Raw genomic sequence first — 15,013 nt, 5'->3', positions numbered from 1 at the left:
TCCCATTAAAAGATCCATTTAATTAATAAGGCTATGTCAGACAGAACCCTAGTGGGAGACATACAAATTCACCATCTTTCCTGCCTGTTCCTTACCCCCTTCTGATATCCACTTATACCAAGGAAATTAGGTTTGTATTCTACGTGACTGAAATCTGTATAGTTAATTAAGTCTTTCATATCATGGAAATTGCAAGGGAGCAACATGTCTTAGTGAAGTCACAGGCTCCTGGTTGTCTTCCTTTACAAAGAGTGTTGTAGGGCTACCTGCTGTTCTTTGTTTGTCTGTCAGGAAGCTGATTTTAGTTTCTGAAACTCATAGTGCACCTGGGTGCATAAAGTGGCTTGGTTACAGGCCCAAGAGAGAAGCTCTGTGATGGGCACATGAACATGTACTAAACCAGCTACTCCAAGTGACTAATCCGAAATATCTTGCCTATTTTCCCCCATTTTTGGCAGTGTTAGATAGCCTTATATATTTGTGGTAACACTGTCATGAGCTTGCTAGTATCAGTCTTTTCTCCCTCAATGTCTTTGTTAGTTAGCCCTGGGAATGATCTGGGAACACAGAAAGTTCTGGTCCATGTTTTGCCTACTAGTGTTACAGCACTACTTTTTATTTATCTTTCAACTTTCTACCCCGCTCGAACCCCCAGGGGGTCTCTGAGCGGCTTACAGTTAATCGATTATCCCTACCTATGGCCACATATACTGGGGATGGGGACTGCCCTACCAGCACCCTGTGGAGGGTCTTTGTTGATCTTCTTCCTCCCGGTCGGCTTGTCGGCTCGGCTTTCAGGCTTCCGGCTCTCACTTCCTCCTTCTCCTCACGGTCTTTCGGTGGTGGATCAGCAGGCCCCTCTGGTGCGCGGTATGCTCCAGCGCGGCTCCGGCTCCGTCCGCTTAGGCTCTGCCGCGCCTGCGCCTTCCACGAACCGTGCGTCTCCTGGCTTCGCCTTTCCGCCACGTCCGGTCCACCGTAGATGTTGCACTCAGTCGCCATCTTTTGCTGTGAGAAAGGGGTGCCTAGGCTCCCTTACCATCTTGCATGCCCAGGGCTAGGTCCCAGATCCCCTATCAATTTGATGGCATTTGGTGGCACTGAAAAATCTCTGGTTTGAGAGCCCATTAAGACTGGACTCCTTAATTCCTTTTGTAATGCCTTGAAGCCCTGAACCACAAACTCTGTTCCCAAACAGAGTTTATTCACCCTTTTACATTCAGGGTCTGAGTCATTGGTTGCTGCATTTTGGATTAAGAAGAGCTTTCTTCCTTCCCCATCCCCTGCCTACTCTGATTTGTGTTGATCCTGGAGGGCTTGGCTTTCTGCTGGAAAGTGTGACTCAGTTTTACTTTTGAAGCCACCTATGCATATTATTTACCACAAGGCACCTTTAGAATAATGCATTTCTGTTCTGGCTGTCTGTTTATGTCACATTAAAATCTGAATGATGTAAACTAATCTAGTAGAGCTATGTGCTGGTAGGAATCTTGTTCCAGAGCATGGCACTTGGTTAGATAGTCCACAGCTCTGAACTGTAATGTCCCTGTATTTACAGAAAGGAAATCCAGGAATGTCACTCTGTATAGTGACCAATATTTTATAACACAATTCCTGTGGCTAATATGATGCAGGTCTGGTCCTCATTAATGTCCGACGGTAGATCCCTGGGATATAAATGTCATGAGGTTTGAACTCTTTGTGGGAAGAGGTGGGTACACATGTAATAAAATAAGTACTTTTTAGAACCATATTGCTAAATGAGTATGTTGAGGTACTTACCTGGGAAGTTTGGGAATTAAAAAATAGTCACATGAGATTTTCCCCCATCTAATACTTTTGTAAAACAACAGCAAAAACAAACCCAGATCCTCACAGATTTCTAAACCATTTTTGGTTAGTTCGGTAACATTAAAAGCCCAGTTTAAATGAGTTGAGGATCTGGCCCAGAATTGCTCCCTTTATCTTCCTTTGAAATATTGATACACAGAGGTCATTTCGGGGGGGAACGCGGGGGAACACAGTTCCCCCGGGTGAGGTGCAGGGGGGCGGGGCACACGATGAAACCCCACCCCTGCTTTTGGCTGCCCCGCTTCCAGCCCTCATTCAGCCAGGAGGAGGCAGGAGAAGAGGGAGGGTAAGTTGCTTCCTCCCCGCCTCTCCCCACCCCTGCCTGCCTGGGGCCAGGGAGGGCCTTGGCGGGGCTTCCTCGCATTTCCGCCAGCCTTGCAGGTCCACCGCCGGGCCTTATGATGTCAGGGGGTGTGGCATATGCTAATGAGTTATGCTAATGAGTCCCCCTAGCTCTTTTTTTACGAAATGACCCCTGTTGATACATATTCTACTTTGGATGAAATCTGTGTTGCAAATTAACTGAACTAGCCATTTAATATGTGGCTTTTCCTTGAGAGATACCAGTGGTCCTCGTAGTTCACTACAGTCAGTAGAGCAGGCTTATAATAGTAATTCTTTTTTCACATCCTTTTCATCTGCAAGGTATTTCAGAGGCAAAAAAAGCCTTATACTTTTGCAGACAGCCAAAGTGGTAGGTTTCCTTTTCAGATACATCAACTTCTATATGTTTTGACTCTCAGCCTTCATTTTTCCATCATTTCTCTCTCTTTCTCTCTCTCTGTCAGGTTTTGATCGCTATTTCTCCAGTAGGACACTGGATAATAACCGTCGGAATATTTGGTTTGCTGAATTCTGGGAGGATAACTTCCATTGCAAGTTGAGTCGCCATGCTTTGAAAAAAGGAAGTGCCATCAAGAAGTGTACAAGTAAGAGGTTGTAAGGTGGTGGGGAAGACATGGGGAAGGTGAAGGAATCCCTCAGGATATTGCATCAATCAGTGGGAACCTTTCTATTTCTAAGCCTACAACAAAAAGAAGCTTTACTGCTTAATGGGCCACATACATGAACTTCTTCCATACTGGAGCTTGCAGGCAGTTCTCATGATGAAGGAGATACTGGTTGCTATGACAGATCAAATGCAAGCACTGAATGTTCTGGAGGGTTCACTGGACCTGGTTGCTGAATGGAGAGAATGTTAATATTTATTTATTATATTTCTATGCCACCTCTTGAGAGGCCTGCTCAAGGTGGCTTACAATTAAAACCACATCACAATATTAACCTATTAAAAACAGTTAAAATAAGGACATAGATAGCATAAAAACTATGCATAAATCAGAAGCCTGCCATTAAAAATGTGGTAAGAGACAACCCTTAATTAAAAGCTTGAGTACAAAGATGTGCTTTGGTCTGGCACTTAAAAGTAGGTGCCAGGCAAGAAAAGTAGGTGCCAGGCAAGCCTCAAAGAGGAGGGCATTCCAAAGGTGAGGTGCCACTGCAGAAAAGGCCCTGCCTCTTATCACCACCCACCTCACCTCTGAAGGTGGGTTCACAGAGAATAGGGCTTGAGAGGCAGATATGGGCAGGATAGTAAGGGAGAGGACAGTCCTTCAGGTGCACTAGACCCAAGCTATTTCACTTAGGACCTTAAACCAGCATTTTGAATTGGAAAAAGATGGATAACCAGTGGTACAATACCTGTAACAAACCCTTGCTAATAGCCTGACCACCTCATTTTGTAAGTTTCCAGACTGTTTTTAAAGGCAGCCTCATGCAGAGCTCATTACAGTAAGTAAACTTGGATGTGATCAGAGCATGGATCACTGTGGGTGGGTTACACTATCTGAAGAACAGTCAGAGCTGGTGAACTAGTGGGAGCTGATAAAAAGCCCTACATTCCATAAGAACATAAAGAGCCCTGCTGGATCAGACCAGTGGTCCATCTAGTCCAACATCTTGTTTCACACAGTGGACGACTAGGTCTTCTGGAGGTCCAACAACAGAGCACAGAGAATGAGATCTTCCCCTGCTGTTGTCTCTTGGCACTGCTATTCAGAGGTTTGCTACCTTTGAATGTGGAGGTTCCCTTTAGTCATCATGGCTAGTAGCCGCTGATAGACCTATCCTCCATGAATCATATAAACCACTTTTAAAGTGGACTATGCCAGTGGTCATCACTACAGCCTCTGGCAGTGAATCCCACATTTTAACTATTTCTTTTTGTCCATCTTGAATCTACTGCCCATCAGCTTCATTGGATGCACTCAATTTCTACTATTTTGGGAGAGGGAGAAAAGTTCTCTTTGTCCGTTCTTTCTATCTCATGCATAATTTCATAAACTTTTATAACATTCCCCATTAGTTGTCTGGTTTTTAAAAAAAGTCCCAGTCTCTTCAGTTTTTCTTCACAGGAAAGATGCACCAGCCCCTTAATCATTTTAGGTCCCAGACTCTTCAGTTTTTCCTCACAGGAAAGATGCACCAGCACCTTAATCATTTTAACTGCCCTATTCTGTGTTTTTTCCAGCTCTGAAATGTCCTTTTTGAGGTAGGATGACCAGAACTGCACACAGTATTCCAAATGATGCCACAGCATAGATCTAAACAGGGGCATTGTAATACTTGCTGTTTTATTTTCAGTCTCTTTCTTAAAAATCCCCACACAGAGTTTGCCTTTTTCACCACTCTATGGGCTGACACTTTCATTGAGCTATGTGCTACGACCACAAGATCTTTTTCCTTCTCAGTAAGTTTAGACCCCATTAGTCTGTACCTGAAGTTGATATTTTTTGTTCCAGTGTGCATCACCTTACACTTATCTACATTGAACTTCATTTACCACACTGTTGCCCACTAACCCAGTTTGTGGAGATTCTCCTGGAGCTCTTCACAGTTGAATTGGTTTTCACCATCCAGAATACTTTGGTGTCAGCTGCAAACTTTGCCACTACACTGCTCACCTCCAATTCCAGATAATTTATGAGCACATCAAAAGCACTGTAGATCCAGTAGTATTACCAAGCTATAAAACTACTCCTTTTGGGAGAGTGCAACCTCCTCCAGGACAGGGTGACTCCATAGTCCCTGAGCAGCTTTTCCACTGACTAACATCACCTGGTGTCATGGATACAGTTGCCAGGTCCCCTTGTTGCTCTGGCAGCAGGATTTGGGGGGCATTCCAGGGGTAGGCAGGGACATCATGTAATGTCCCCAATGTGATGACATCATCTGAAAGCATCATCACATCAATGATATCATGCGGGGGGAGGCTCTGGTATTTGGGCAAAACTCTATGGTTTTTCCACACTCAAACCATAGAGCTTGCCCAAGTACCAGAGTGTCTCCTGTGCAATGTCACTGATGTGATGACATCACTTCTGGGTAATGTCATTGCATCGGGGATGTCATGTAGCGACATCCCTGTTTAGGGGCAGAGTTTTCCTCACCAGCCAGCTGGTCCATGGTGGGGAGAAGCCCCTGAAATCGGAGGATCCTCTGCCTGGACCTGGGGGCTGGCAAGCCTAGTCATGGACCACCCTGCTGTAGTATGGAAGGATGAGTCCTCATTGGAGGAAGAGGAGGACAAGCCATCCCCAAGCCCCACCTTGGCAGTCCCTTCCTGTGAGGCTGTGGTGTGAGGGCCTCATCAAAGGGACCCTGAACCAGCATTGATACTGTCCCCTGAGCCAGCAGAACCCTCAAGCCTGAAGGCCCCAGCATGAACTCACCTCCAATCAGACCTGCCTGTCTCTTAAAGCACCCCAGTAGCAGACAAGGCAAAGGGCTATGGCTGAGGCATGGATTAGGCACCAGTGTGTGCACCTAACAGCCCTCTGTTAAGGAAGTACTAGAAGAGACCAATAAGTCAGTACATGATTAGAGGAGCTGACTCAGTTTGTAGGGAAGAGCATAATGTGGGAACCAGCAGCACCTGATGGGAAACTCCCTCTATAAAGCTGCAGAGAGGCTGAAGTCAGTGTTGGATTAATGTCTTTGCAGTTTTATTGGTGGTCTTGTCAGTTGTTAGGTCTGTTTTATTCTTGTTACCTCACTCTTGGACTGCTTTTGATTCTGCCTTTTGGATTATGTAACATGAGAGTTTGGACTGTCTTCTGGCTTTCACTTTGGTTATGTTATTGGACCCTGAACTGTGACCTGAGAGTCTCTGCTGTTAGACCCTGTAGTTAATGGGGCTTTCCTCCTGCCTTGTAGCTAGGATTCCTCAGTCTTGTCTGGACTGAGCTTTATTGAGTTTATTGGCCCTCACCCATTCTTTGCTTTCTCTAGGCACCTATTCAGGACTTCTGCAGACCCACCTGGCTTAGTTGTTAAGGAGAAATAGAGCTGGGTGTCATCTGCATATTAGTGGATTGAGAAAGAAAACCTTAGCAGTAAAGTACTGTGGCCCCTGCCACACCGGGGGGGGGGATGCGCGGCCTAAGTGTGGCTTTTGGAAGCCGCACCAAAATAGACACGCGGCAGCGGGATCCCACGGATCCCCTGAGCTGCGGCGCCGTTGCTCCCCGGCACGATCAGATGCCGGGGAGGAAGCCACGGTTGGGAGACCGAGGCAGCCGGCTGCGCATGCATATGCATGCGCAGTTTGGCCAGGAGCCAGGGATGGGCTGGCAGAAGGATGCGCCGGCGATCCTATGGCTGCGCTTACCGCGGCCTTTCAGGTAAGACCACCTCTGTCGGTGGTTCTTTTTTGCAGCGGGTTTTTGGGGGTAGGGACGGATCGGGGACAGGTGCGTGCTGCTTCCCAGATGTTGTGGTGAGATCGCGCCCATTTGCTGCACCCCCAATCCATCCCTATCCCGGGCCAGACCCCTCCGTGTGACCGGGACCTGAGATAAGGTAATGATGATTAGACCCAAGTAGATTAGACCCATAAAGAAATATGGGAAAACAGGAGATCTTTTGGAGCTTAATGAAATACCAGATCTATATTAAAGGGAACAGAGGGCAGGGCTTGAAGAATAGGACTTTCATAGAACAAGATTAAAATAGGTCTGAGAATCTTGTGTAATACATCAGTAGGGCTGTCAAAGCAGGAGTGTCATTTTGGATCATGATTTGTGGTGCATAAAGGCAGAAGGCAGAACTTGGAACAAGAGTGGATGCTGGAAAAGCCCAGAGGGAATATTTCAGAAAAACAGTGAATGAAGCACTAACCACTTTATTTTTCTTTGTGATCATTAAATAGCACCAAACCCACATTTGACTAAACTGACCCACTGGATATGTTCCCCAGTCCCCTCTCTACAGTTTGCTGTTTCCCCTGCTAACCATGCATCTCCCTCCAGTGTATTAGTTTCCCTTTGGATTGTTTACTATCATTCCTCTCTCCACGCCACACTAATTCTTCCCTCATTTGCTCATAAATTTCCATTACCCCATTGCAGCATCAGCCAGATCTATCTCAGCAGCTCTTTTCTCTGTATTTTTGGTGCGCATCTTTGTTCCCCGAGAAAACACATTTAAAAGGATTCATTTAAAAAATGTATTCCAACAAGTTATAGAACTATACTGAGTAGGGATGCAGTACTGTGGAAATGTACCCCTAGCCCCCACTAGATGATTATATAAAATATTCAAGGCATTCATATTACTTGAGGCTGCTTTAAAAATGTTTCATTGGGTTTCCTCTTACAGTCTCTCAGATCAGCTGAGTTTCTTTCTTTATTGCTGTGTTGCTGCCTTTGATTCTTCCCTGAAACAGGAACTGACAGTGGGGAAGTGCTCCAGCTCCCTCTACTTGGTACCTACTTGGCATTTAGTGCTTTGCCCTCAGCTGGGAATGCTGGCACGTTCTGTGGGCTGAGACCACATAAAAGCAGTTATAGAAACAGAAGGCATGCAGCTCTGTCAAAGAATGGCTGTTGAGTGATAGGGATCACAGGGCATATATGCTACCACCAGCAAGTATGAACTCATGATGCTCATACTGTGTATGATCACTCTTTCTACCCCTATAGTTGTTTTTAGACAGTTCCCCCCTTTTGTAGGCCTATACCCAAGACACATAAAAAGAAGCTTCTAGATATACACACCACAAATATATATTTTGCCATACCCAGATTAAAAGAGATGGAGGGTATATAGGTTGAACTGTGTTCAACTCACAGCTTTAGTCTTTTACTAGTATTCATGCATAACTAGCATTTAAGAATGCTCCATTAAACATGGTGGTCTACATCTTACCATTTTACTAATCTAAGTTCTCCAGCCTAAGAAGATTGCCTCCAACCTAAGTTGTTTCCACAGGAAGTCATCATATTAAAGGGGAATGTTTGAACCATAATCCATATATGACTCTTCTGGATCCTGTTCTTTTCCCTTTGCACCACAGAAAATAGAAACCCCATTTTCTGCAAAATAAAGGGGAAACTGTTGGGTGATGGGGGATGGGCCATACATCTGGTTGGAGGGAGGAAGGGTGGAGCTAAGCTTTGCCTTCAAAATGGCAAAGGTAAGTTCTGTGTTCCCTCCTTTTCAACCATGTAAAGAGCCTTTTCTGTTGTTGTTTATTTACCAAGCTGCAGTGCACTGCATGGCTGGGGGAAAGAAAGGGAAAAGCCATTTCAAGGGGTTGTTGTGGACTTGGGGGGAGGGGCTACACAACGTGCAGTGGTGACACAGAGGGGCAGGGGTGGGGTGGGTGGCAGTAGAGCAAGCAGTGAGGGAATGGGAATATGGATGCTGTTTAGGATTGCCAGTGCTGGGTTAGGAAATTCCTGGAGTTTGCGGGGCATTGCGTGGAGAGGGCAGAATTTGGGGACAGGAACAAGCTCAGTGCCATAGAGTCCACTCTCTCAAGCTGCCACTTCCTCCAGGGGAACTGATCTTTGTAGTCTGAAGATCAGTTGCAATTCTAGGAGAACTCCAGGCCCCACCTGAAGGTTGGCAACTGTAATGCTGTTCCTGCCCTGTTCCCATACCTCTTGCTGCTGCTACCACTGTAGTAGCAATAAGTTTTCATACTCTCATCTGTAAGTAGACTTAAGTGGCTCTTGCCATTCTCAGATCTTTCTAGTTCTGGTTTCTTCCCTAGTCAACCTCCTTTTCTACTCTACAGTCTGTTTACAATCCCACCACTTCTTCTTTGATATATTTGTTAGCAGAACTCATGAGGACTCTCCTCTACTTGCGCAGCCTCATATCCAGTGATGTTATGTCCATTAATAACCCAGCATCAGCCTCTTAATTTAAAGGATATGGGAACTGAGGACAAAGAAAGGCAAGGGCCTGAAATCTCCTTCTCCTGGTGGCTGTAGGGAATGCAGTACAGCCCTTTAAACAATGACTGTGTTCTTTGGATCCACCCTGGATGGGAGGGCATCCTGGGTGGGCGGGCAAGAGGAGAGACAGCCACTGAAGTGTGTTGCTCTGTCCCTGTCACTCTCTCTGTTCTGTCTTCTGAGTTGCTATGGCACCCATGGATTCCACAGAGCCACAGTGTCTGGTGCGGAGGGTGAGTGGATGTGACAAGACAGAGATAAAGGAAAGGTTCCAGTCACTTTTTGTGCTCTGGTCTTGAAGACTGGGAGTCATTTACATGGCAGCCAATTTCTCTGGGGTTCCCTCTCCTCCTTTTAACAATGATTTTGCACTGGATTTTCCATGCAGCTGGATATTTTTATGGAGTGAAATGTTTTAATTGGTGCTGGAGGCAAGAGATGCCCAGCACCAGGGCTTCTGTCATTCCAGATCAGAGGCAGAGCCGCATTGAGGCTGGGGGCAGGGAATGAACCCCTCTCCATTCACTCTGTGTCTGCATCATCTCTCTTGCCAGGCTGAATCTTGGTCCTACACTTAGCAGATTCTCTTTCCCACTAAATCTTCAACCTCCCGCCCTATAAAAGTCAAACATTACTTATGATTCATTGGAATCAGACTTTGTTACTGTATGTGAGACACAGAGTTTATCATTTTTTGCTAGCAGGAAATATGTGATATACACTCATTATCTGTGGAGATCACAATGCAATGGCTTCATAGTCTTGAGCCATGATGTGCTGAAGTTAAACTAGTAAGCACTGTAGCTTCTGTATCAATTCCATTCCTTGATCCAGGCCACTATTTTAGACTGGCTTGATGAATCGCATGCTATTGATCTCTAGAATTCATGGTAGACTAGAAGGGCTGAAAAGGACGTTCTACAAGCAAATTAGGTGAGCTCTTGCTGTAGCTCTGTGCTGAGAAGGAACCTCTTTTATTACATTCTGTGTCTGTTTCAAACTGTGCTGCCTCCTGATTTGCATGCCTGGTCTTTTAGGCTTTTAACACATTTTTGCCCCTTCGCTTACATATCAGAGAAGAGATTCAGACTCCTACCTTTGTTGCTGTGCACTTTAACAATGAATACATCCCCCCCCCACACACCCTTTCCTGTCCTGGGGTGACTAAAGAACAGTGTGTGAGTGTGACTGTGTGTGTTTGTGTGTGTGATAGATAGTGGGCCCAGCCTTGCTATCATTCTGTGGTCATCTGTATTTTCAGCTATTTGCAGCTAAAAGTGACTGGGAGGGATTAGACCAGTAAACAAGGCACACAGGGAATTTGTCTTGTTGACAGCCACGTTGTTGAGGTGATGGTTGCAGGTGACATGTTTACTGAAAGACGGGAGAGATTTACTGCCTGCTTCTCACTGGGGGAAGACAGATAAAGGTGTCTGGGCTTTCAAGCTGAGAGGACGTGGTGGGACTGGGGGCTGTATACTGTCTGTTAATAGTGTCCCTCTTCCCTTCTTTGCATTTGTGGGGAACTGAGCACAACCACTGTTATTCCTTGTATATCTTAGTCATCATTTGCTCATTTGTGTCGCTCCAAGACCAGAGGAGGCTTCACTATTTATATATTTTATTTACAAGTTGCTTTTCAGCACAAGTCTATGAAGCAGTATTCAGGCTTCTTGGTCTGTTTTTTTTATTCTACCTGTCCTCTAAGATCAGAGGGACTGGCTCAAGGTCACCAGCCAATAACGTTCATGGCAAGTAGGAATTTGAACCCAGATCTCCTGAGGGCTAATTTGACCCTCTACCTTCTATACCATATGGATAGTATTATGAGTTTTTGTTTGCATGAATGGTAATAAACAGCTAATATCATAACTTATAACCCTGTTGTCCTTGTCCCTTTACTGTCGTGGAGTGACAGGGGGCATAGTGTTCCTTTGAAAAACCGAGGGTAATTCGGGCTTCTGTTACTGTGTGAAGTCTGTGTATGTGTCATGTAGACACAGGTCTTGTGTGAATGAAACTGGGTCCAGAGTCCCATAAAAGCAGCCAAGCACAGGACAGAAGATGCTCCTTTGCTGTCTTTCACTTACTCATTTCTTAACAGGAGCTGCTGACTGGGGTTTTAATACCTAGTGAGCAAGGAGTATCTCCCAAACTTGAACTTAGACCACTGCACTCTGTTTCAGGGAACTTGGGGCCCTGATGCAAGGTTTGGATGAAAATGGAGACAGAGATTTAGCAGAATAATCAAGGAAAGGGTTTTGAGACAAATCAGAGTACAAGCATGTAATTAAAGTAACATTCAAGTGCATTGTAAAACAAAAATACTAAGGAGCCCACAGGTTCCTGTACACAGTAGCAACACTTGCACAATATTTACCCACACTATGCAGTGTGTATTTCAGAGAACAGAGAGTTAGAAAGGGAGACCGTAAGGGAAAGGGGAGCAAGAAAGGAGGAGGGAGATATTGACGTATCTTTTTGTTCATGGGCAGGTCATGTGGTGGAGCCTAAAAGCATGTAGATATCCAGTGATCTGAATGGACCTCAGACCTATGCCATGATGGAGCCTAGAGGTTCCAAGAGGGGTCACTTGGCAAGGGTGCCAAGCAGAAATCCAGGCAGCAATTTCGACAATAGATCTATACGAACTCAGGGTCCTCCCTGCTGTGCCTTTCATGATTACAGAAGTTTTGAGATATCTTTAGTAGATCATGGAAATTGCTATCAATGTATTTTGTGAGTAAAGCCTGAACGCTGTGTTTAGAAAAAACAAGTGGGGACCCGCAAGAAACTGGCAGGGAGGGTGCATTCCTTTCCCTTTTTTGCTTCCTTTCCTCTTCCTCCTTCTCTAACAATCTTCCCCCTTTTTTCTCCCTCATCTGTCAACCTACCCCGCCCCTTCTCTGTTACCCTACCCCTTATTTCCCCCTTTCTCCCATTCCCCCACCTTTGCAGCTCTCCCCAGCTGCCCCCCACACTTGGCACTCCACTGACCCTCACCTTTGCAGCACTCTGTATCTACACCCCACCCCTGGTATTCACTCACCCCCACCCTTGTTCTCTTCCCATTTACCTCCTATCCTTGGCACTCCATTACCCACCCCACCCTTTGTGTTCATATCCCCTATCCTTCCTGCTCTCCAACTCACACACCTTTGGCACTCCTCACACCCCCACCTTTGCAGCCCTCCCTATCTATCCCACCCGTGGCTGGGGCTGACAGGTCCAATCGTCATGCCAGCAGGGGGATTGGGGGGGGGTGTTTTGGGAATGGGTGGGGATGTTGCACAATGTGCATATGTCACCCGGAAATTATGTAGTCACACCAGTAACATTGGGGGCAATGCTCTGGTTTTGGGAAAAAAACTATGGTGAAATTGCCCTCAAACCTAGCATAGCTCCCAGTCTGTTGCATCGCTGCCAGGCCCAGTGCGGGTCCTGGGCCACTGTGTTGCCACTGCCAGGCACAGTGTGCCTCTCAGGCTGCTGTGTCTCCACCACTGGGCCCAGTGTGACTCCTGGCTTGCTGCATTGCTGACACTGGGCCCAGCATGGCTTCCAAACTGCCAGGCCCCATGAGGTAGGTGCATTCTCTGCACATGTGCAATGAACACTTTTTTATTGTGGGAGAAATTTAACCCCCACTGTTTCTTTTTTAAGTCAGGTTTTTCTGGAAACCTGGGGAGTGTCCCAAGTTTGTTGAAAGACCTGTTTAGCCTCTGTGTGCCCCCAACCTGTAGATTTAGCCATACACCGGTAAAAATTCATATGTCACACATGTGTGTTACTAATGGTATCACTCTTAGATTGATTGATTTAGTTATATATACCCTGCCTTTCTCCCCACTGGCTGACATGGTTTTCCTTACCTCCATTTTATGCTCACAATGACCCTATGAAGTAGGTTAGGCTGAGAATATGTAAATGGCCCAAGGTCACCCAGCAAGCTTCCACAGCAGAGTGGGGAATTTGAACCTGGGTGTCCTAGATCCTAGTCTGACAGGGTAACCATGACACCTCATTGGCTCTCAGGACATTCCCTATTGTTAAACATGATCTAAGGATTAGCTCTGTGTGTGATGGCCATGGAGGTAGTTCCAACTCTGCATCAACTGTATAAAAGGCCATTGAGGCACCCAAAATTGGCATGAGCTGTGAAGGTTTGCTTCAAAGGAATTCCACAGGCAGTCTGTGTCAGTCTGTTGACACCAAAAACAACAAAGAAGTCTATGGCATTTTAAAGGCATATTTATCACGCCATAAACTTTTGTGGGCTTGAGTCCAGTTTGCAAGATGCATGAAAAAACATTCTAAATTGACAGGGATATAAGCATGTGTTTTCAGAAAAAGGAGGAGGACAGACCAGAGTAACAAATCATGTGTTTAAAATTTGTGGCTCAAGTTCTGGGAAAGAATAGACCAGGGCATGGCTACATGGTTACAGCTAGACAGAGCTAAAAGGTACTTCCACACATCATCTCTGTTAGCTTCAGCTGGGCTAGCTGGGTTTTAGGCACTGCAGGTGCTCAAGTCTGCTGTCAAAATGTCCAAGGTGATGAATGTCTGTGGCACAGAGGATAGTTGGGTAGCTGTGTTGGTCTGAAGAACAAAGTTTGAGTCCAGTGGCACCCAGGGGTGTAGCCAGAAAATTTTGGTTGGTGGGGTATGGGGAAATCTGGGGCATGCCTGCTGCTCCTCTTGCATTAAATGTTTTATTATTTTCTTTTGTCTGCGGGGTGGGGGCACTCATCCGTGGGAAGGCATTGCCCCCAAATGCCCCCATGGCTATGGGCCTGGTGGCACCTTTAAGACTAGCAAAGTTTTATTCAAGGTATAATCTTTCGTGCACACACACTTCTTCAGACTGGCTCTGTCTCTAAACACCTTGCAAGAGTGCAACTTTCTGTGTTCTTGTAAAAACTGCCTAGGTAGTGATGGCTCTTTCCTCACTAATGTGAAGAATGACGTTTTTTCTGGAGTGAAATCAGACATGGAGGCCAATGTCAAACTCAGGAAAATGGCCCATTACTTATAGGCACCATGAAAAGGAATGTCTGTGATTTTTATTTCTTGTTGAAGTCTGCCCAAAAGATTCTGTCAATATAAGGGAGAGATGGGGGCTATGGCTGCTTTGCCTTGTATCTTTATGAGGAACGATGGGAGGTCAGTCCACATGTCTGGTGACCATCAAGGCTTCAAGGGGAAATATCATAGCTTTGTACAGCAGGCATAGGTGCATAACACTGAATGGAAGTTTCCTCTCCAGGCTGACATGCAGACCTATATTTAGCTGTCATATGCAATTTGTCAGTTTGTCATTGCTCCAGTTTATTTCAGATGAGGATCTGGACCTGCAGAGAAACTCATGCCTACCTTATGTTTTGATGACCTTGCACTGTAGTGCATTCTAAAGGCCAAAATACACAATCTGTGTGTCATGAGTTGTGTCACAGGTGCCTGACCTGAATTACAATGTACTATCAGGGAAACTTATCTTCAAAGTGTTGTGTTGCTCCATTGGGCTTGGGAGTGCTGTGAAGGGGGACGAGGCCCTTCAGGCATTTCAGCTAATGAAAACAGTGTGGAAGGAAAGCCTGAAACCCCTCCTGCCCTTTTGCAGCAATCCTGAGCCACATAGAACAAAATAACACTTTGAAGGTGAGTTTCCCCAATGATTTGTGTTACTACAAGTTGGGCAGGGCAAACTCGTGGCACACACATTGTGTATTTTGGATCTAAGTATCTCATGGTTCTAATGTGTTCAATGTCAGCAGAGCAAGGCCAGGGCAATTCTACACATAGACCTTCCCTGTTTGCACAAACACATGGAGAATGAAAATACTTGTACATGTTGTATGTTATCCTGGAAGTTTTCCTTTTGGGGACCAGCAGTGCTAGTTATGCAATTTCCCTAC

General features: G+C 45.7%; 1 protein-coding gene across 1 annotated transcript in view; it reads left to right on the top strand.

Moving 5' to 3' along the window:
* LOC107118545 (metabotropic glutamate receptor 4) overlaps positions 1 to 15,013 on the top strand; it is a gene marked incomplete at its 3' end in the record, with an annotated part of 113,080 nt that overhangs the window by 7,704 nt on the left and 90,363 nt on the right. Inside the window, exon 2 of the mRNA XM_015420906.1 lies at positions 2,640 to 2,780. Within this exon, the coding sequence (XP_015276392.1) occupies positions 2,640 to 2,780 (141 nt within the window). The remainder of the gene's footprint in view (positions 1 to 2,639; positions 2,781 to 15,013) is intronic.

The sequence above is a fragment of the Gekko japonicus genome, unplaced genomic scaffold (assembly GCF_001447785.1).
Source record: "Gekko japonicus isolate JY-2015 unplaced genomic scaffold, Gekko_japonicus_V1.1 scaffold2616, whole genome shotgun sequence".
Taxonomy (NCBI): Eukaryota; Metazoa; Chordata; class Lepidosauria; order Squamata; family Gekkonidae; genus Gekko; species Gekko japonicus.
Note: the sequence above shows the minus strand (reverse complement) of the source record. Positions and strands in the feature narration are given on the sequence as shown.